The sequence below is a fragment of the Armigeres subalbatus genome, unplaced genomic scaffold (assembly GCF_024139115.2).
Source record: "Armigeres subalbatus isolate Guangzhou_Male unplaced genomic scaffold, GZ_Asu_2 Contig750, whole genome shotgun sequence".
NCBI classification, from domain to species: Eukaryota; Metazoa; Arthropoda; class Insecta; order Diptera; family Culicidae; genus Armigeres; species Armigeres subalbatus.
Window position 1 is genome coordinate 100,450 of NW_026943535.1, and position 21,205 is coordinate 121,654.

General features: G+C 39.1%; 1 protein-coding gene across 1 annotated transcript in view; it reads left to right on the forward strand.

Moving 5' to 3' along the window:
* Nucleotides 1-21,205, forward strand: part of LOC134204614 (uncharacterized protein DDB_G0287625-like) — a gene marked incomplete at its 5' end in the record, with an annotated part of 153,448 nt that overhangs the window by 100,120 nt on the left and 32,123 nt on the right. Inside the window, one exon of the mRNA XM_062679411.1 lies at nt 11,857-12,188. Coding sequence (XP_062535395.1) covers nt 11,857-12,188 — 332 coding nt within the window. The remainder of the gene's footprint in view (nt 1-11,856; nt 12,189-21,205) is intronic.

Below are 21,205 nucleotides of genomic sequence, written 5' to 3' on the forward strand. Positions count from 1 at the left end.
GTGCTTGCAAGTCCTCCTCGAGCATTGTCCATGTTTCATGTCCGTAGAGGACAACCGGTCTTATGAGCGTCTTGTACATGACACATTTGGTGCGGTGGCGAATCTTTTTCGACCGCAGTTTCTTCTGGAGCCCGTAGTAGGCCCGACTTCCACAGATGATACGCCTTCGTATTTCACGACTAACGTTGTTGTCAGACGTTAGCAAGGATCCGAGGTAGACGAATTCCTCGACCACCTCGAAGGTATCCCCGTCTATCGTAACACTGCTTCCTAGGCGGGCCCTGTCGCGCTCGGTTCCGCCCACAAGCATGTACTTTGTCTTTGACGCATTCACCACCAGTCCAACTTTTGTTGCTTCACGTTTCAGGCGGGTGTACAGTTTATGTACAGTTTTATTGCACTTATTATTTCTATAAAGTAACTCTAAAACTAAGTTCAGTTTAATCCACGTCGCCACTCAAAACTATTCCAATCAAATTCTATTTCTTTAGTGTGGAAGCATATACATAAAATTACTTCGACATCGAGAACAGAGAGTGAGGGAGGTAGCGGCTTACGGAGGGAACTTTTGACTTTGAATTTCATCGAGTAAGGGAACATACAGAGTTACAGAGCATCGAGTTAAGGAGTGTTCACTGTATACAAAAGAAATGTTGCACTTCTTTCAAGGGGGCTGTCCACAAACCACGTAGACCGAAATTTCACTTTTTCACCCCCCCCCGTCCCCCCTAGTAGACTTAAGTAGACTTTTCCGAAACCCCTCCCCACACCTTGAAGTCTACGTAGACTTTTCCAAATTTTACAAAACATCATATGTGATTGGGAAAATATGGAAAACAACCACGTTTTGAGCAATTCAGCTATCCATTTCCATATAAACATTACAACAAAATTCAAATTTCAAACATAACAAAATCAAACTGAACAAAATCCAACAAAACAAAAATCAAATCGAAACGAAATCAAATTTAATCCTCTGTCGATAACCCCTGAAATCAAATCTCAAAACCAATTTATTTAATTACTGTTGATTTCAATTCCTCCTAGAGGTGTGCGCCATCATCGCCGACACGGATACAAGATACAGATACAAGCATCTTTCCCGGAAGTAATGCGCTGGATTCGCCTAAAGATGTGCTAAACAACGCATCAATTAGTTTGACAGATAAAACTTCGGAAGAAAGTTCGGTTCGGAAGTCCCGACTTCCGAATTCTAAGTTGGTGCTACGCCGACATTATAATTCTCCACGCCGCACTGTGGCTAAAATCGAGTTTCTAGCGCGTTTATTTAATAGTTCCTTTATTATGCAATTGGCGTAATGGTTTAATCAGTAAGTTAATGAGCTTCTTTGGATGTATTCAGCTTACTGATCAATCCCCTTAAAAGTGAGATGTGAAGTTGATTTTTTCCACTTCACAACATATCAGGTTTGATTCTTCATAAAAGTTGTAGCAAAAGTTCTCTTGATAAACTTTGTCGAAGACACCAAGTTCGTAGATCAGTTACTTTTGAAGATTTTTTACATTTTATGCTGACAACCCCTTAAAATGTGGTTTTCTTCATATATTTTTCATTTTCATTTCTACATGTTTCGCATGTTCTAAAAAGTTTAAGATAATATTGAAATGCGCCGTGGTGGTTATTGTGACTCAAAAACTTAAAAAATAAAAAGTTATAAAAGTTTTATTGGATTTTTTTTATTTAACTGCATTTTGGCACCGGGAAAATCGTGGCAGTCAATCTCATATGCATAACAAAGTACAAGTAATGAACTTAAAATTAATTCCTTAACTGTAGAGTTGCCAGCGAATGTAAGGAATGTTTCATCAAAAACTATTTCCTACTATGTAAGGTAGAAATCAATCACTCATCACAAAGAGTTGATGCACCTCCATACTTATACATTGAACATGTTCAAAACTTGTTGGTATAAAAAGCAATAAATCTCCGAAAGTAATGAACTAACGAACTTGGGGTCTTCGAGAAAGTTTTTCAGGAGAACTTTTGCTTCAACTCTCGCTAAGACATATACCTTCCATGTTGTAAAGTCTTCTTCTTCCTATTGGCATTACATCACATGTTGTAAAGCGGAAAAACAATATTTTTCATCACGCTTTTAAGGGGATTGACCGTAAGGTTGAATACTTCCAAAGAGGCGCATTGACTAACTGATAAAATGTCTTGAGGACGCCATTACTGTAATTCACATAATACAGGTGCTATTAAATAAACGCGCTAAATACGATTTAAGCCACTATGAGCCTGTTCAAAATTGTGAAAACCGAAGAATTTTCAGAATTTAGAAAAATTTCGAGTTGAAATTCCGAGAATGTCAAGTCTACATTCCAATAAGTTTTGCGTGGAAATTTCGTAAAATTTCCCAATTGATAACCTTGAAATGCTCCAAAGAACTCTCCGTGATAATTCGGATGCTTTTCTTGAAAATTCCCTGCAATATCCCTCTAAATAATCATCTGTTGAAATCCCAAGATTTTGCTTCCCTGTTAAAAAAACCCGAGTAACTTTCCATGAAAATTTATAATTATTTACCGAAATAATTTTAAGTTCAAACGGATTTTCCGAAATATTTCTCGTGGAAATTTAGAATGGTTTCCTACGATATTTTTTAATTTCTCTTGCAAATTCGAAGCAATTTCTTGAGGAAATTTAAATAAATCTTTTGGGCATTCCAAAGAATAGTTTCTGAATATTTTTTTGTGGAAATTATGGAGAATTTTAAGTTATATTTGTGAACTTCTCGTAAACAATTCGAATAAATTTTCATGAAAATTAGAAAGACTTTTGAAAAAATGCAAATATTTTCTTTTGTGGAAACTCAAACTGTGTTTGGTTGGAGATTCAAATCATTTCTCGTGGAAGTTTTCAACAAATACCGAAAATATTCCAACGAAATTTCCAAAGATTTTGCAATAGAACTGCCAAAGAAATTTACGAAGAATTTTCCACGGGCATTTCGAATAATTTTATTTATATGTTCAAAGAATTCCTTGCGAAAATTCAGAAGAATTTCTAAAATTTAAAAAGAATCGGGTACTTACCAGAAAATCTCCAGTGAATATTCTGAAGAGTTTCTTGCGGAAATTTGGGAGAATTCCCTTTACAAGTTCCAAAGAATATCTTTTGGGCATTCCAAAAACTTTTTCTTGGATATTTCAAAATGCTTCCTTTGTACATACATTCAAAAAAAATCCGTTGTTGAAGTACGACATAATTTCCATAGTTTGCAAAGAAGTTCCTGCCAAAAATCAAAAGAAATTCTAGTGGAATCTGCAATAGAATCCAAGTGAGATTTTGAAAAAAATTCGAAAGTTTTTAAAGAATGCTTTGGAGAATTTTCCTGCTCAACACAGAAGACTTTCCTGGTGAAATTCATAACATTTTTATGGCGAAACGCAAGAGATTATTTCGGTAAAGTGTTGCAAAAAACCGAAAAATCCTAAAAAAATCAAACTAGTGAACTTCGCTCAAAGCTGCTGTATAAATCGTTTAAAAAAAATAAAAATAAAAATAAAAAAGTCTACGTAGACTTTTGGTATACTCCCCCGTCCCCCCTCGTAGACCATCGTAGACTTTTTCGAAACACCTCCCCCCCCCCTCAAGAGTCTACGTGGTTTATGGGCAGCGGTCCTCCTTAGCTCGAAAAATTGATTTCAACGAGAAATTCTTTGGATGTCAATGGAAAGTCCTTCGAAATGAGCATAGGAAATAACATTGCTGCCAAACGACCATTTCTGCCAAACAGTATTTTCAACCAACTGACCTCTTGAGTCAAATGACCAGTTTGGCCGAACGAATATTTCGGTCGTATGTCCATTAAAGTATAGTATAGTGGAGTAAGAGTACGTTTACGATTTTTTAAAGTTATAAAAAAGATTAACTAGCAGCACTGCATTAGTTTGACAGGTATTCTGACTCACTATTGTTATGTGTAATAGGACAGGGCCAAAGGTGCTGGTTGAAAGAAATTATGTTTTCGCTACTAGTATTCCATCACCATATTTACGTTTAATCAGGTCAACATTATACCTTTTCGATAACCTATTGTATAAAGTACTTTATGGTGCAAAACGCCAAACCGGTTGGATTTCTTTAAGATCAAAACCATTAACTGATCAAACTTTGGGACTGTGGGGTAAAAGTACGCAGGAACTGGTGGGGCAGGAGCTACGTAATCTTTAATTATTATTATTATTATTTATTACGTAATCTTGAAATATTCTATAATATACTTTTAATGAACATCAATTAAATGTTATTAATTCTTATTTGTGTTAATATATACTTAAAACACATGATAGGAAAATTGCATGCTCTTTCCCCCAACCCCCGCCCCCACCATCATGTGCACTCTTCGCCCCACCGGTGCGTGGGGTAATAGCGCGTTTTTCACTTGTCTTACCATAAAGGTTCTACTGAAACGAAATTCAATACACCCAGGTTTTTTTATGCGGTTGGAATTCATTGATTTCTCGGTTAACCTGAACTTTTATAGCTTTTCAAATACCCCCTGAATTTTCTTTGATTTTTCGTGAATTTTTTGGTGGGGTTAACTCATTGCTCCATTGACGCTGAAGGTCTTAAACGACCAAAACCAAACCGTGTAAAAAAAACCTGGGTGTAATTTCAATATTTTTTCCGCTGGGTAACATATAGAAAGAGTATACGAATTGTCGACATTAATTTGCAATACAGAAGCTGGCTTCATAAGAGTCACATGATCGATTGAAATCTGTGTACTCTTGCCCCACTCTACTCTACGGCCAAATGACATTTTCAGTTAGATGGGTTTCCGTCATATCGTTTGGCCAAATCATTTGGCCGAAAAAGTCGTTTGAAGGAATATGTCATTCGGCCGAAAATGCCGTTTGCCCGAAATGGTCGTTTGGCCGAACAAGCCATAAGCTCTAAAAAATCACTTTCTAAACGAGTTACATGCCTAAAAGAGTCGTCAGGCCAAATGAGTTTGTACAATGTGACATTTTCGGCCTGAGCACTTTTCCTGTTAAACGACGTTTTAGGGGCCATCCAGAAACCACGTGGTCATATTTTTGAAGATTTTTAACCCCCCCTCCCCCCATGTGGCTTATCGTGGTCATTTGGCAGACCCCCCCCCCCCTTTGACCACGTGGTTTTTTTCAAGTATTTTTTTTTAAAAACCTTATATAACTAAAACATATGGTTAATCCGATCAATTTTGAAGATGGACAATTTTAACTGATTCAAAATCAAACTAAACCCAGCATGGAAATTATAAATTTTCATGAATTCGAAAATTTTGATTATGTTATCATATTGTAATGTGTATCAGGTATTAGTATATCTAGAACTCGCACACCTTCGATGCATCAGGAGGATACAAAAAAATGTGGACTCGCGAATCTGTTCTAAAAATTTCGAAAAAAATTTGTAATGGTTTAGAAATATTCCAAAATATACCTATATTTTTTTTTAAATTTCTTTATTGGTGATTTTTTTAAAATAATTATGAAGTTCATCCTTGAATATCCCTATAGATTCCTAAGAGTATTTGGGACATTCCGTAGCTCTGAAGTACTGGAAATTCTTAAGATATATTAACCTCAGCGAAGCATCTGAACTGAACTGAAGGTTTTTCTAAGGGCATATAAGTTTTATTCAGAATCTCAAAACTCTTCATTATGCCAAGCTATGATTTTAATCAGAACCGTAACACAATATCCTTGATATTCCTTTGCCTGAATTATACAGTTTTGGCCTAAAATGCAAGTTTTCATTTTAAATCTACAGTCTTTAATATCTTTGGGTTCCTTTTGGTATTCTAGAATTTATTGTTATATTTTGGTATTTAACCCTCTCAGGACGATTTTTTACAAGGATTTAACGTACATATTCAGGGGTTTCCACTCGATCTTGCCAACACTAGTATAGAAAGAACTAAAAAGTCGTACTTTTTTCGGGTGTCATAGGCCAAACTGCTCTGAAGTACATATCCTCGAAAGTATCAAAAATCATGTCAAGAAACAAAATGTCCCAAGACATGATATTACGGAGTTTTGAAACGATCCGATTAACCAAGTCCTGAGCGATATATCCGTGCATCGCTAAGCAGGTCCAGCAGGTCCATTGAGCCGATGCGATTTCATTTATTACTTTCAAGGCCTTCCATGAGTCGATGTTCTAAGATACGATATCAACTGAAATGAAAACTCAGCCTAAAAAATTTAAAAAAAGTTCCATAACAATTAGGAAATTTCCAATAAAGAAATCATGGAATTAGCAATAAAAAAATATCAAATTTTCTACAAATAATGCAAAATTTCCATAAACAATTAAGAATTTTCCACAAAACAAAAATAAATTAACACTTTTAAAACCAAAAATACAAACATAAAAGAAGAATTTTCCATAAAGAAATCAAAATGTTCCACGGAAAAAATACAAACATTCCATAAATAAATCAATATTAGAAAAAAAATTACAAAATTTTCAACAAAATAAATATTTTTTTAACAAAAAATTAAAACCTTTCCATGAAAAAAATCAATAATGAGCATTGAAAAAAAAGGAAATTTTCTATCAAAGAATATAAAAAAGCAATAAAATTAAGCATTTTTCCCTTATTAACCCGTTTGAAGTTCATGGAAAATTTTATCAATTTGGTTGCTTTTCTTTCTTATTTTCTTATTTTTTATTGCTCTTTATTGATGTAGCATTGCCCAGGTGTTGCAAATGTCACAATGAACTATTTGCAGCACCGCACTCTAGGTCAATTTCCGTGCGTTTGTTTTCTTTTCCTCAAAAGCTGACCAAATTGTATTTTAATGACTTTTACATTTCCCCGTTAAATTCACTAACTTTTTGTTTACACAAACCTCGCGGATCTCAAATCGAATCGATTAGGGAAAACATATTGCAAATCGGTCAACCTGTTCGCGAGTTAAATCGTCAGGAAGGAAATCTCATTTTATTATATAGAGATTATGTGTAGAAAAATATCTATTTTGTGAAAATTTTGTAATTGTTTATTGCTAATATTGATTTATTCATGAAAATTTTGAACTTTTTTCGTGGAACATTTTGATTTCTTTATGAAAAATTCTTATTTCACAATTGCAGTTTTTGCTTTCACAAGTGCTAATTTATTATTGTTGAAAATTTTTTCGGAATTTACGCTGGAGTTGTTTTTTTTTTTTCATTGACAATTTGTAGCAAAATTTCCAAGCAAAATTTTTCACAGAGAATTGTTCAAAAATCATTCGGAATGCCAGCACTTTATCAGGATTGTATGAAGTAAAGTCAAAGTTTTTACAGGCAATTTCTTTACTGGATTTTTCCTGAATATCCACAAGAAATTCTTTTGAAGTTTTTTTTCTTGAATTATTGTAAAAACATGAACATTTTTCAAAATTGTAGCTGCAGTCCGCTAATGCAAAAGTGTCGGCGGCGTGATGCCAAAAACCATCTGCGGCGGTGGCGTGGCGGATTTTTTAAAAATATTTTCCCATTTTTCCTTTCCAATTTTATTTGTGGAATTTGAGACTGAATCGCATCCTGTTTTTTCGTTTATTTTTTTATGGAAATGGGCTAAGGCTAAGATAGTCAAATAACGCAGATACGCATCGACGTTGCGACCGACGCTGGGTTACCGAGTTATTTTCGATGACACCTACGTCTTTTCAACGCTGAGTTGAAAAGACGCTACGTGGGCATCGGTTCTAAGATGCGCTTTGCGTTTAATGATTTGTATTTTTACACCGCTATTGTTATTCACCAAAACTTTTCGTATAAAAAGACCACGTGGTTCGAGAGCAACACCCCCTCCCCCATGTGGCTTATCGTGGTCATTTTGCAAACCCCCTCCCCCATATATGACCACTTGGTTTCTGGACGGCCCCTTAGGCCAAAATGACATTGTTGATCAAACGTCTTTTTCGACGCCGGGTGACCTATTCGGCTAAACGAATTTTTCGGCATCATGTGACCTGTTCGGCTGAATGACATTTTCGGCCGCATGTCCACTTCAGCCACACGACTTTCGGCTCACGGTTGACACTTTCTCTTTGGCGTTACTACCTCCTATTCCTAGCGGGGGCTATAGCTCTTTCATCTATTTTCTCTAAAGTAAGCCTCATTTCAAAGATTCTCGAAAATTTTCCACCTCATCAAGTTATCAGTGGTAATGTGATAAAAACGGTCCAATCACCTAAGGCAATCAATCACACTCATTCATATTCTCTTTTCTCAAGCACTTGCTTTCTGTTGTAGCCCATAGTATCGAAGTGTGTTTGTTTACCAGCCGATGATTGCTACAACGACTCAAATTGATAGCGTATGGCTATTGCGTCTAAGTGTAGTAGCGTTCGACTAGCGTCAGGTTCCCGCCGGTAGGCAGTGGATATTTTTGCATATTTCAAAAATATTCTATCTATTTAAAATGAAAAAAAAAATAAAATATAGCAACATTCCTCCAAGGATTCCGATGTGAATCCTTCAGCGATTGCAACTGGAATGTTCCAGGGATTCCGACGGTAATCCCCAGAGAATTCGGCGGGAATCCTCCTAGCATACCGAAGGGAACCTCCTGCGATCATGAAGGGATTCCAACGGGAATATTCCAGGGATTCCAACGGGAATATTCCAGGAATTCCAAGTGTTCCCGGGATGTCGATGGGAATCCTCCAGAGATTCCGACGGGAATGTTCCAGGAATCCTCTACTCTCTAGGAATTCCGACGGAAATATTTCAGGAATTTGAACAGGTATGTTCCAAGGATTCGGATGCGAATGTTCCAGGGATTCCGCCGGAAATCCTCCAGGAATTCCAATATGAATGTATCAGGTATTTCGTGAGCAATGTTACAGGGATGAAGAAACATTTCGCCGAAGGATTACAGAGTAATATGTCGAAGAATCCCGAAGCAAATCGGCGAGCGACTCTAAATGAATCCTCTAGGGATTCCAAAAAGAATCCTCCAGCCATCCCGAAGGGAATCCCCCAGGGATGTTTGAGCAAATCGTTTCCGAATACTTTATAACCACCCATCAAGCGTTACCTCAACCCAATCAGTTTCGTCGGAAAAACATGTGCATACATCATCTGACACAACTCATTTCTTTTGACTGAATCAGCTTTGAGATTACTGAGCAGATGGCGATTCTGCTGAACGGCTGATTCGTTATTGACCGGCCCGCACGAAAACCTGCCTAGTATTCGTTGACGAAGGACTAATCAGTCCTCAATAGCCTCAGTCTGTAAAATAGAATACGCGATAGGACTTTGTACGCCGAGTTTAAAGGGATGCAACGTTTGTAATACACTCTACATTACTCTACATTACATTACACTCTACATTACACTCTAGTCAGTGCTCTTTCTTATAGGTCGGGAATATGAGGCCATTATTATCAATACAGAACAATAATGCTCCCAAAACCTTAACGAATTTGTACTGACTAAGTTTGATATAGGAGAGGTATACAAACTAGAAATCCTTTAAACTCACTGATACATGTTGTACATTTAAGTGACTATCCATCGGATGGCACTATCAACGGACACTTTTTCTTATACGCCATGCATTCTTTCACCATTTTCACGGAATTCGATAGGAAAAAAATGGGTACACCCCCAACTCGTTTGTTTTCCCATTCATTCATTCCGTCCGACGACGCGAACGTATCCCACCGCGACGCCACCGCAACCATGTTTGGTACAATTTCCATATTCATCTACACCCCTTCCTGGCCCCGGGGAAGCAACTCAATCTGGGAATGCACTTTTTTCTGCATCTGTTATTTTTCCTCATCTTTCCGCAGCCTTGCACAGCCATACAGGACGGAAAACGCTACAGAACAAAACAGAGGAAAAAACAACAAACGCGAAGGAAAATGGAGGGGGCAACGTCAGGAACACTTTGCAACGTTTCTGGATACCTAGTGCTTATTGTTTTCGCGCTATTCGCTTGATGGATCGTAATGTGTTCTTTCGGCCATTGTTTGTGGGTGGAACAAAAAAAGCAATGTTTTCTGTGGTAGCGAGAGGGTGGGCCCGTATGGATATTTTGGGGTTTTCGAACGTTTCAACCATTTTAATTTTTTTTACAAATTGCTAAAGACATGTTTTTCAATACTTTTGAATTGTCAAGCATTGGCATGGCAATCAAAAAATTAATCCGTTCTAAAAATTTATTCCACATGGAAATTAGGTATTTATGATGATGTCTTGTCCAAAGTTTTACGCACATATAACTGAATTATAATATCCTTGAGTTTCTGTAATATCCACAAATCATTCTTGAGTTTTGTGCATTTATACAATTTGCTCAACAACATCGGATCATCGCAGACCACCAGTGGAGCGAGCTTGAGTGCAGACAATCCTCCCCTGCCTGTACAGAACTGAACTGTAGTTACCCTGAGTCCTACTTTCGACAGTGCAGTGAATGAATGGAACAGGGCTTACATGTTACGCAATGCACAAGCTTCCAACCGGTGGGATTATGGTGAAAATTGTACCTTGGGAAGCGGTGTTTACCTGGATTTTCTTTGTTCGCAGTGGAAAGTATCGCCAAGAGAGGGCCAGACGAATGTGCCTGGATTTCGAATTCGGAGGTAGAGAGCTGTTGTGTGCTTCTTTTGTGATGAAACGAAATGAGATGGATATCAAGCATTCTGTTCCCGGATTTGGGTCATGTCAATGACATGGAAGTTTTGTTTAGTTCTCTGAATGAAAGAGTAGAATCTCGTTAGGTTTTGAATTATTCCAAGTGGTTTCTTATTATTTTTTCACAAACGAGCAGAGTAAAACACTCATTTATGTAAATCCTTCCGGTTTCAATAAATTTCCGGATTTAATCCTTTTATGAAAAATTAACTATGAGAGCAGTTGTATACAAACTGTGACGGTTGCAACCCATGCACAATGCTTTTGTTTTTGCTGAAACCGCACCACTTTTTTTCCAAATCAAGAGAAGAGATTGATTTTAAAAATAAGTCAAGTAGAGCTATGCATTGTCGCCAATGGTTTTTGAAATCTCGCCTCCAACCAACAAGATTCGTCTGTACGCTTATCTATAATTTTTGAAATCGGGTCAAATTTCAATCCTTTACAGTTATCAGATATGATTTAAATTATGTGTGGAGAATGGTTGAACAAAAGTTTCGATAGAAGGTTATTCCAAATTTATTTTTCCGTCCTATTTATGTTTGATTTCAACCATGAGTAGATCGTGTAACTTGATAGTTTTGTGGCAGTGTAGGACTATTTCTAAATTAGAAATAATATTTCTTTGAAAAACTTCACAAAATCATAGATAACTTTAGAGGAATTACAGTGGAAAACTTGAACAGTTTTTCGTTATAAAATAATTTAAGAAGGAGGATTTTTCGTAATGGTTCGATAAAACTATCGTAGAATTTCAAATAATGTCGATGCTGTCGTATGTAATCCTCTGCGATGTTATGTAAGTAAAAAAAGAATAATTTGATTTACTTCTAGCGGTTTTCTTCCAATCAGCTGAGGTTGATTTGATTCCTTTAGTTGACACTTTTACGTTCTATTTACATACCTTATACCCCAAGCTACTTTTCAAGCATGACAATATGTTTTCAATAAACCGAACTTTTGCACGTCGCTTCCCTAAATTCCCCGATACCAAAACCCCAAATCTGCACGCTGTCCCGAATGCTGCCCGACTCGTAAAAGAAACCCCGATCCAAAGGCATGCTGCATGGAATGCGCTTCATCAGTGAAGTAAAATTCCTCCGACAAGGTTCAAATATTTCAATTTCGCTTCGTCTCTTTTCTCCATTTCGCACTCCGTGACAAAACGAAAATAAATCTGTCCACCCTCACAGTCCGGTGGTGGTGTTGTTGGTGTCGGTGGCAACGGTCCCGCTACGCCGGCAGTCAGCAACGGTACCGATCCAACTTGTGGATCCCCGGCCAGTGTGGTCAGTGACGGCGATCCCCAGTACCGCATTGCCAAAAAGTCACTGCAGAACGGTTCGCACGGTGGTAGTAGTGAAGGTGGCCCTCCTCCGGGCTCCATTATCGGTGGCACCGGCACCGGGTACGATATCGGTAGGAAAAATTCTCTCAACAGTAAGGTCGACCGCAAAGGAACGACGGCGGGAATTCGGTCATCCAGCTTAGAACTGATACTAACACCTATCATTCAGAGTAGACGGTAAGTAGCGAACTGAACATATGCACACATTAATCGGTGGTGGACATTTTGCTTTGGTGGTTCCATTATTATTCATAATTATACCTGCATAGTAGACAATTTTACCATTCTTTATTACCAAATACATATATGTTTGTTTATTATTTTGTGGCGTTTATTCAGCGATGATTATTTTTATTCAATTAAATTCTATTATTCTTATTCATTAAATGCACATTCACTTTAGCTATAATACACTCTCTCACATTTGGTCGGGGTTCAACCGAATGGCACCAGGCGCCGATGAAAAATTACCCATTTTAGTGCCCGAATTTCGTGTAGCAGATCCAATTGATCACAAATCGTATCGAATATCCTTCCACCCTATAACTAAGGATATCCAGAAAAAAATGTTTGAAATAATTGATATGAATTACTTTTGATTTTCATTCTACAAATAAAATATCAAAAGTCAGTCAAAAAAGCGCTTGGTGCTGTTTCGCTGAACCCCGACCATTTAGGAATCAGAAATCGTCATTTAAATATTTAAGAATCTATACAACATAAGTAAAACTATAATTTGGACATCATCATTTGGACATGTACAACTATGAGATAATAATTTGGTACTAATTTAGTTAAAGTCTGGAAATTATATTATATTAAAAATGGCTGAAAGTATAAAAAAAACTTTGAATTAGAGGTGTACGCCGGTCCGAAAATCGTCGACGGCAGCGTTTGTCATAATTTTGGTCGGCGGCGGCGGTGCTTTCGGCATCACTCCGCAGGCCATTTCAGCCTGCGATGGTGGCGGTGTGAATCGGAGTGTAATTTTTTATTGCGTTCATCTTTCGTTTTTTTTCGGAACATTTTCAAATCATTGAGAGAAAAATCTATTGAATTTCGAAAATTTTGAAAAATCTGTTGATCTCCGCCAAAAAGAATTCAAAAATATTAATTTAGAAATTATTCTCAGATTTTCCCTGGAGAGATATTTTGAATGTCCAAGCACAATTTTTTGGAATTTCTATGGAAAACTCTTAGGAATTTACATGAGCATTTTTTAGCACTTTCACGGGAAATTGTTCCGGATTTCTACAGTTGAGTGTTGGCCAGATAACACTTTAAGTCGAAAGTCATATAGCCGAATTCCATTTATCCGAAATGAATGAAACGATTATTAGATCAAAATCGGTTTGGCTGCAAATTTCATTTGGCCAAAGCTTTTGTCATAACAAGTTTTTTGGTCGAATAAGCCATCTGGCCACAAATGCCGTTCGGCTGAAATGGTCGTTTGACAGAAAGGGCCAGTTGGCTAAAATGTCATTTGCCTGAACGGATCCTTTGACCGAAAATGTTATTTGCTGAACGGATAATATGATCATGATTTCTATTAATAGACCATTCCGGGCTTCTTGGCCAACTGGCATTCCGGTCAACGGCATTTTCGGTCAACTGACCTATTTGGCCGAACGATTTTTTCGACCAAATTTTTAGCTGTATGTCCATTTCGGTTAAACGACATTTTTAGCCTGATGCGTTTCGGCCAAATTATAAATTTGGAACATTTTTCGGCCTTGTGGCCTATGCCCGTCATTAGGCCGAAAGTCATTTAGCGGAAACCCATTTATTCGAATGCCACTTGGGCGAATACCACGTTAAGTTGAAAGTCTTTTAGCCGAATTTCATTCAGCTGAGTTGGTCGTTTGACCGGAACGGTTATTGTGTCGAAAATTATTTGACCGAAAGCGACGTACAGCCGGAAAGGACATTCAGCCAAGCAGGTAGTTTGGACGAAAGAATTATTTGCTGTAACAGGTCATTTGGCTGAAAATTCCGTTTGACCGAAACGGTCATTGAGCCGAAAATGTCGTTTGGCCGAATAGATTTGGTTGAAAATGCAGTTTGGTAGAAATGGTCTTTTGGCAGGAATAGCCATTTGTCCCGCAAATGTCCTTTCTGCCAAATATCCATTCGGGCAAACGGCATTTTTGGCCAAATGACCTATTCAGCTAAACGACTTTTTCGGCAAAATGTCGTTCGGTCGAACGTATTACGTTCGACCGAACGACATTTTGCCGAAAAAGTCGTTTAGCTGAATAGGTCATTTGGCCAAAAATGCCCTTCTGAACGATACGAAATGAAGATCCAGTTAATTCGAAATTTCACGAAACGAAATTTTAATTTTTTCTTCGGAATTTTTATTGAATTGGTTTTACATAAAGTACGCAATTCTGATATCGGAGCCACGATTCACTTCAAACTAATTATTTTCCATCTACCGTTCATTCCTCTAAGACTCTGCCTATCGTATTTTTATCTGTCGCAGCTACCAGCCGCAAATTTCCCAGCGACCTCCTGGTTCCCCAGAACTTCCAAAATAAAAAAAACACCCGACGCAAAAAGCCCGAGAAATGTCCCACAAACCCAGCGTGTGGTAAACAAGTAGAGTAGCGGTCCTTTTTCACTGCTTAATCGATTCAATACGGATGTATTTTTCTTCGTTTTTCAACATAAATTTTGGATATACTGCTTCAAAAACGGATAAACCATAAAAAAAGTAGAAATATGGGGGGAAACATTTTTTTTTTGAGATCTTCTAGGGCTTCCAAATTTTTCTTGAGTCCAGACCTGGATGATCTACATAAACAACAAAGCGTTTTACGGGGCCTAAATCCTAGTATGAAGTTGGCCATGGTACTTGAGACATAATTAAACTATTTTTATCAAATCGCAGTGTTACCAGAACATCAACGGTACTCCAAACTATTCTTGAGTTCAGATCTTGGAGGTCTAAAAGATCAACAGAGTAATTTATAGGCTCCCGAGCTTGTGTGTTTAGTTGGAGAAGCCCCATGGGACATCATTACACCAGTATGTACAAAATACATCATTCTCAGAATATTTACGGTACTCCAAACCATTCTTTAGTTCAGACTCCAAGATCTTCAAGATCAACAGAGTGCTTGATAGGTTACTGAGCTTGTGTGTTAGTTGTAGAAACCTCATGGGACATCATTATATCAGTATTAAAAAAATTCAACATTCCCAGAATAGCTATGGTACCCCAAACTATTCTTGAATTCAGATATTAAAGGTCTACAACACCAATAGAGAGATTCATGCGGTCCTGAGGTTGTGTGTTAGTTGGAGCAACCCCATGGTACATCATTATACCAGTATATACAAATCTCAACATTCCCAGAGTTCCTGCGGTACTCCAAATAATTCTTGAGTTCAGATATTGGAGATCTTCAAGACCAACAGAGCGAATCATAGGTTTCCGAGCTAGTGTGTTAGTTGGTGAAGCCCCATGGGACATTATTACATCAGTATAGAGAAAAAATCAACATTCTCATAATATCTAAGGTACTCCAAACCATTCTTGAGTTCAGATATTGGAGGTCTACAACACCAACAGAGTGATGAGTCAAGTGTCAAATGAATTCTGTAGCTGGTATGTAATGGTGTAACGAAATCCCATGGAGCTGTTCCAACTCTTAAAAGTAGTTGCGACATCGTAGATCTTCTTGTTGATCGATTTGAATATTAAGATCTGAATTCAAGGAAGGTTTGGAGTATCGTAGATATTGAAAAAGATCTGTTATAACGCTGGGCAACCGCTGGATTTTATCATTAAGCGTTTCAATTTCAATTATTTGAAATTATTTAAGAAGAATATGGTAAAGTTTGCTGCTGATTCCTAGGAACATAAAAATTACAACTCAAGGATAGTTTGGATGCTCTAGATCATCGTGGTGCCCGTAACCTGACCTATGCAATAGTTTCCCTGGATGGGGCAGTTAATTTTGAACATTTTTGCTGAAGAAATCAAGGCTCTATTTCTTAAAACTGATTTTTGACAGCTGATTTTCGTCTTGGGTCATCTACCAGTGTGGACTAAGAAACACCCCCGGTGCCGAAAGATGGACGTATTATAGCCCAGCCCAGCTGAGACGCCGTTTTTTCGGAGGACTCCGTGGGAAGCAAGCAATTCTTTTTTACAATTATATGGAAATGCTGATATCATTTTTCAAACTTACACGTACATGTTATTATAGAATAAGAGGTACAAGTACAGATTAGATAGTTCCGTTAGGATACGGCAGGCATGAAGATGTTGTATAGAAGTGGATTTGAAAGCGAGCCCATTTTTTTGTGAGAACGTATAAGTAATACGCTCATCTCATTAAATAAAGCAATCCCTGTCTGGTGTTATAGAAACGCTTTTTTCTTCTCCGACGAACGACGAGGGGCGCAATCCACGGGCAAGCAGCACGCTGGCCAACCAAGACTACCGAACAGTGAGTACAAACGCTGTGAGTACAATGAGCTTTCTTGAGCATCCCATGCCCTCTATTCCTGTAGGTGATCTTCGATAGCTTTCTGGGTACCCCGGGGAAATCAAACCGGGTTGTGAGTCCCAAAATATCCAGCGTCTTAGGCTCCTCGGGCACTTGAACCCGAGAGATAAGTCCTATCACTGCTAGCATTTCATCAAATCCAATCCAGCTCCTTTTGTCAGCCCTTGCTTCAGGCTTAGTCACCCAGGCTCGATCACTCAAGACACACTGGAGGTCAATCTTTTTTTCAACGAAATATCAATTTCCTCTACCTGGAACTATTGACACCAGTCTCCATGGATCGATCGACCCTCGGAGGCAAGTACAAGTGGGTTTGCAGATAGGCAGATATATCTGACACCCTGTGGCGATAGGAATCCTCCTTCGACTTTCTTCAAGCTAGCGAACACCAGTCGTTGAATTCCGTGTCCGACGTATTGACATTGAAAATGGCAAAACATACTTTTGCATATAAACAATAAAGACGGATCCTTAAAAAAACGAAAATCGATCCATAAATAACTTCTGAATGTTCCATAAAACGCTACCATAAATCCATAAAATAGTTCAGGAGATCCCAAAAAGAATATTTTTCGATCCATAACTAAACTAAAATTTAGCAATTAATGGGAAAATATGTTCCATTAACATAGTCAAGAAAAGCAATACAATTCCTGCTATTTTACCATGAACAAATGATCAATAAAAAACTATATTTTGATCCATAAAACTTCAAATTTGCGCATTTTTTTTTATCGTAATGATGATCCATAATTTCAGTAATATGATCCATAATTTTAGACATATGATCCATAGCTCTGGCCATTTGATCCATAGCTTGGTTCAAATGATCCATAGTTTTGGTGATATGATCCATAAATTTTGGCAAATGATCCATAGATTTTATAAAATGTGTGGATCAATTAATGTAGTTTCATTGGCCTTCTTTCCAAGCATTATGGATCATATAAACAAAATTATGGATCATATGACCAAAATTATGGATCATATTACTGAAATTATGGATCATCAGCAGAATAAAATTGCGCAAATTTGAAATTTTATGGATCAAAATATAGTTTTTATGGATCATTTTTCAAAGATTTATGGATCATAAAATTATTTTTTATGGAATCTCCCGAACTATTTTATGGATTTATGGTATCGTTTTATGGAACATTCAGATGTTAGTTACGGATCGTTTTTCATTCTTTTATGGATCGTTTTTGCACATTGAACGGCGAAAAGTAAGGGCGGCCATTGTAAATGTTTAACTCTCCTGTGGAACGCTTCTCGACATCAACAAGTAGGTAAGTGACATCGTTACATTGGTGGAACCCCTTCTCCCGTTTGCCCACCACCCGACTTGGGGAGGTTTACCCATTTTTTTAAATGTTCGTCCCGCCACCGCCATTGTATTGACGCGACTACCATCAGCTGGTCCCTCCTTTCCGTATTGAAGTGAGAAGTTGTTTCCGACATCTATGGGAGCAACCAATTCCCAATGCAGGTCACTGCCAATACCTCTCTCTCTACCATCTCCACAAGGCCGCGATGGCGTCGCTGGGAGTCCTTTGCTAGAAGCATCCGATACGCGTTGCACAACTTATCCAAAATCGTCCTCGACACTGCTCCAACCATTCCTCAGACCTGTTACAACACGCTTGTGCGGTTAAGAGCAGAAGGAAAGTCATCCAAAACGTCAAAAGGAAGCAGTGGGAGAACTTCCTCGACTCCATCAATCAATCCACTGCCGAATTCTGGAGGAAAGTCAGGGCGCTAAGTGGCATGCTTGGATCTTCACCCATCTTCACATGACTATACTATTTACTATCCGCCGGAGGTAGCCAATGCACTCGGGGAATATTTTTCATCACTCGTATTGGTAAGTGACTACCCAGCACTAACGCTGCAGAGCTTTCGAATGTCGGTGGACTCGCTAGGTTCTCCAATAAACCGGCCTCGCCGTGGTTTCCTTCACTCTTGCCAGAAGCAACGAGAATTCTTTGGTTCAGATGGGATAGCAAACCTTTCCTCTACCGCAGCGGTTCTCAACCTTTTTCTTGAGAGGTACCCCTTCGAACTTTTGCATTCATTGAGGTACCCCTTATTTTTACCGCCGTAATGAAAATTATCATAACGCACCAGATATATGAAAACGGACCAGAAAACCAACGGGACATATGGCTCTCCATCAGAGGCTGATTTTGAGGAGGTTCGGAGAGCTGTGGCCCCGGACCCCCTTCCGGCAAAGTCTGGCCCTGCTCTCCATTATATACATGGTTTCTATCCAAAAAGTTGTTTGAAATTTTCGTTATTCCGTGCAACTTTCCAATTCAAATTAAGTTTAGCCTCTAAAAAAAGGCTGCTGAGACCCTTGAAAGAAGGCTTCAAAGATTATTGAAAGGAGGTTTCACAGCCTCTTGAAAAAAGGCTCCCGAGCCTCTTGAAAGGAGGCTTCCGAGCCTCTTGAAAGGAGGCTTCCGAGCCTCTTGAAATGAGGCTTCCAAGCCTTTTGAAATGAGGCTTCCGAGCCTCTTGAAAGAAGGCTTCTAAGCCTCTTGATAGGAGACTCCTGAGTCTCTTGATAGGAGGCTTCTGAGCCTCTTGGAAGGAGGCTTCCGAGCCTCTTGAAAGTAGGCTTCCCAGCCTTTTCATAGGAGGCTTCCACGCCTTTTGAAAGGAGGCTTCCGAGCTTCTTGTAAAGAAGCTTCCAAGCTTCTTGAAAAGAGGCTTCCGAACCTCTCAAAAGGAGGCTTCCGAGCTTCTTGAAAGGAGGCTTCCGAGCCTCTTGAAAGGAGGCTTGCAACCTCTTGAAAGGAGGCTTCCGAGCCTCTTGAAAGGAGGCTTCCAGGCCTCCTGAAAGGAAGCTTCCAGACCTCTTGAAAGGAGGCGTCTGGGCCTTTTGAAAGGAGGCTTCCAAGCCTCTTGAAAGTGGGCTTCCAGGCCACTTGAAAGGAGGCTTCCGAGCCTCTTGAAAGGAGGCTTCCGAGCCTCTTGAAAGGAGGCTTCGGGCCTCTTGAAAGGAGGCTTCCGAGCCTCTTGAAAGGGGGCGTCCGAGCCTCTTGAAAGGAGGCTTCCGAGCCTCTTGAAAGGAGGCTTCCGAGCCTCTTGAAAGGAGGCTTCCGAGCCTCTTGAAAGGAGGCTTCCGAGCCTCTTGAAAGGAGGCTTCCTAACCTCTTGAAAGGAGGCTTCCGAGCCTCTTGAAACCAGGCTTCCGAGCCTCTTGAAACCAGGTTTTCCAGCCTCTTGAAACCAGGTTTTCCAGCCTCTTGAAACCAGGCTTCCGAGCCTTTTGAAACCAGGCTTCCGAGCCTTTTGAAAGAATGCTTCTGAGCCTCTTGAAAGAAGGCTTCCAAGCCTCTTGAAAGGAGGCTTCCGAACCTTTTGAATTGAGGCTTCCAAGCCTCTTGAAAGGAAGATTCCGGGTCTCTTGAAAGAAGGGCTCTGAGCTTCTTGAAAGAAGGTTTTCGAATCTCTTGAAAAAAGACTCTTAAAAGGACTTTTAAAAGGAGGCTGTCGAGTATCTTGCGAGTACTTTCAAATTTGGTTTCCGTGAGAATTGCCCTTAAGCCTCTTAAGTGGTGCTTCTGAACCATCAGATTTTATATTTTAGCTCAGAAGCTTATTCTTAACATATCATTCAACTTTTTTTTTGTCTCAATCAGATCTTTATTGAAAGGATTCCGTTGGAACTGTTAAACATCCGCCATTACGCATTTTTGTCCGAGCTACCCCCTGGGGTCAGCGAAGGTACCCCCAGGAGTGCATGAACCCCAGGTTGAGAACCGCTGCTCTACCGCAAAAATGGTATTGATTTCGTAAATCAAGCCTGGACTAGTCAAGCTTTTCCTGACGAATGGCGGATCAGTCACATCCTTCTGAGCTATAAAACAGTATATCCTCGTGCGACATCGCTGATTACCGGACCATCTAGCTGACCTCCAGTGTATCAATATGGTCGTGAGAATTTGGCTAACCTTAGACGACGTGAAAAACTTTTCACACACATCTTCCGCCCGTGGCAAGGGATTAGTTCGTACTTCGCCGGATTACGAGACGTAATCCAAAGCGCCTTTGACCCGTAGATGTAGTGTCCCTGGAATTTCTAATCTGCCTCAAGGACCTACGTAGAGAACACATCTTTGCCAAAGTATATCCGCCCTAAGTCTCAAGATAAATGGACAGGTGAACCCAAACCGGAGCCTCGTCCTTGGCCAGTCGTTCATATCGAGGATTAACTTTGCTAAAACCTTATTAGGACCACATAGGATAAACAACAGGGCTACTCGGTATCGTATCGGCCTAGCGGTTATTGATAGCAGACAGCTGTACGGGCTGGAGCTGACTTGTGTAGCACGTCAGGAGCTTGTCAGCATACTCTCTTCAGTCTTCAACCAGTACCTCCGCATTAGACCTCTTCATGTTTTCAAAAAGTATCAAAAATTCAACCGGTCAGCCCAGAATCACAAATCTTATGCTAAAATAAGTCTCCTGTCAAATTTTCAGCTAATTCGGATAAAAATTTGAGGTGGCTCAAGTCGATTTAGTGTTTTGGGCTATTTTTAATTTTGGAAAAAATCTAACATGAGATATAAACGTCAAAAACTATCCCAACAACCTCTATACGGAAGCTATTGGTGTCCTCTACAAGTCTTGTGAACATTGCGATTCGTTCCGTTTACGTTTTGTCCA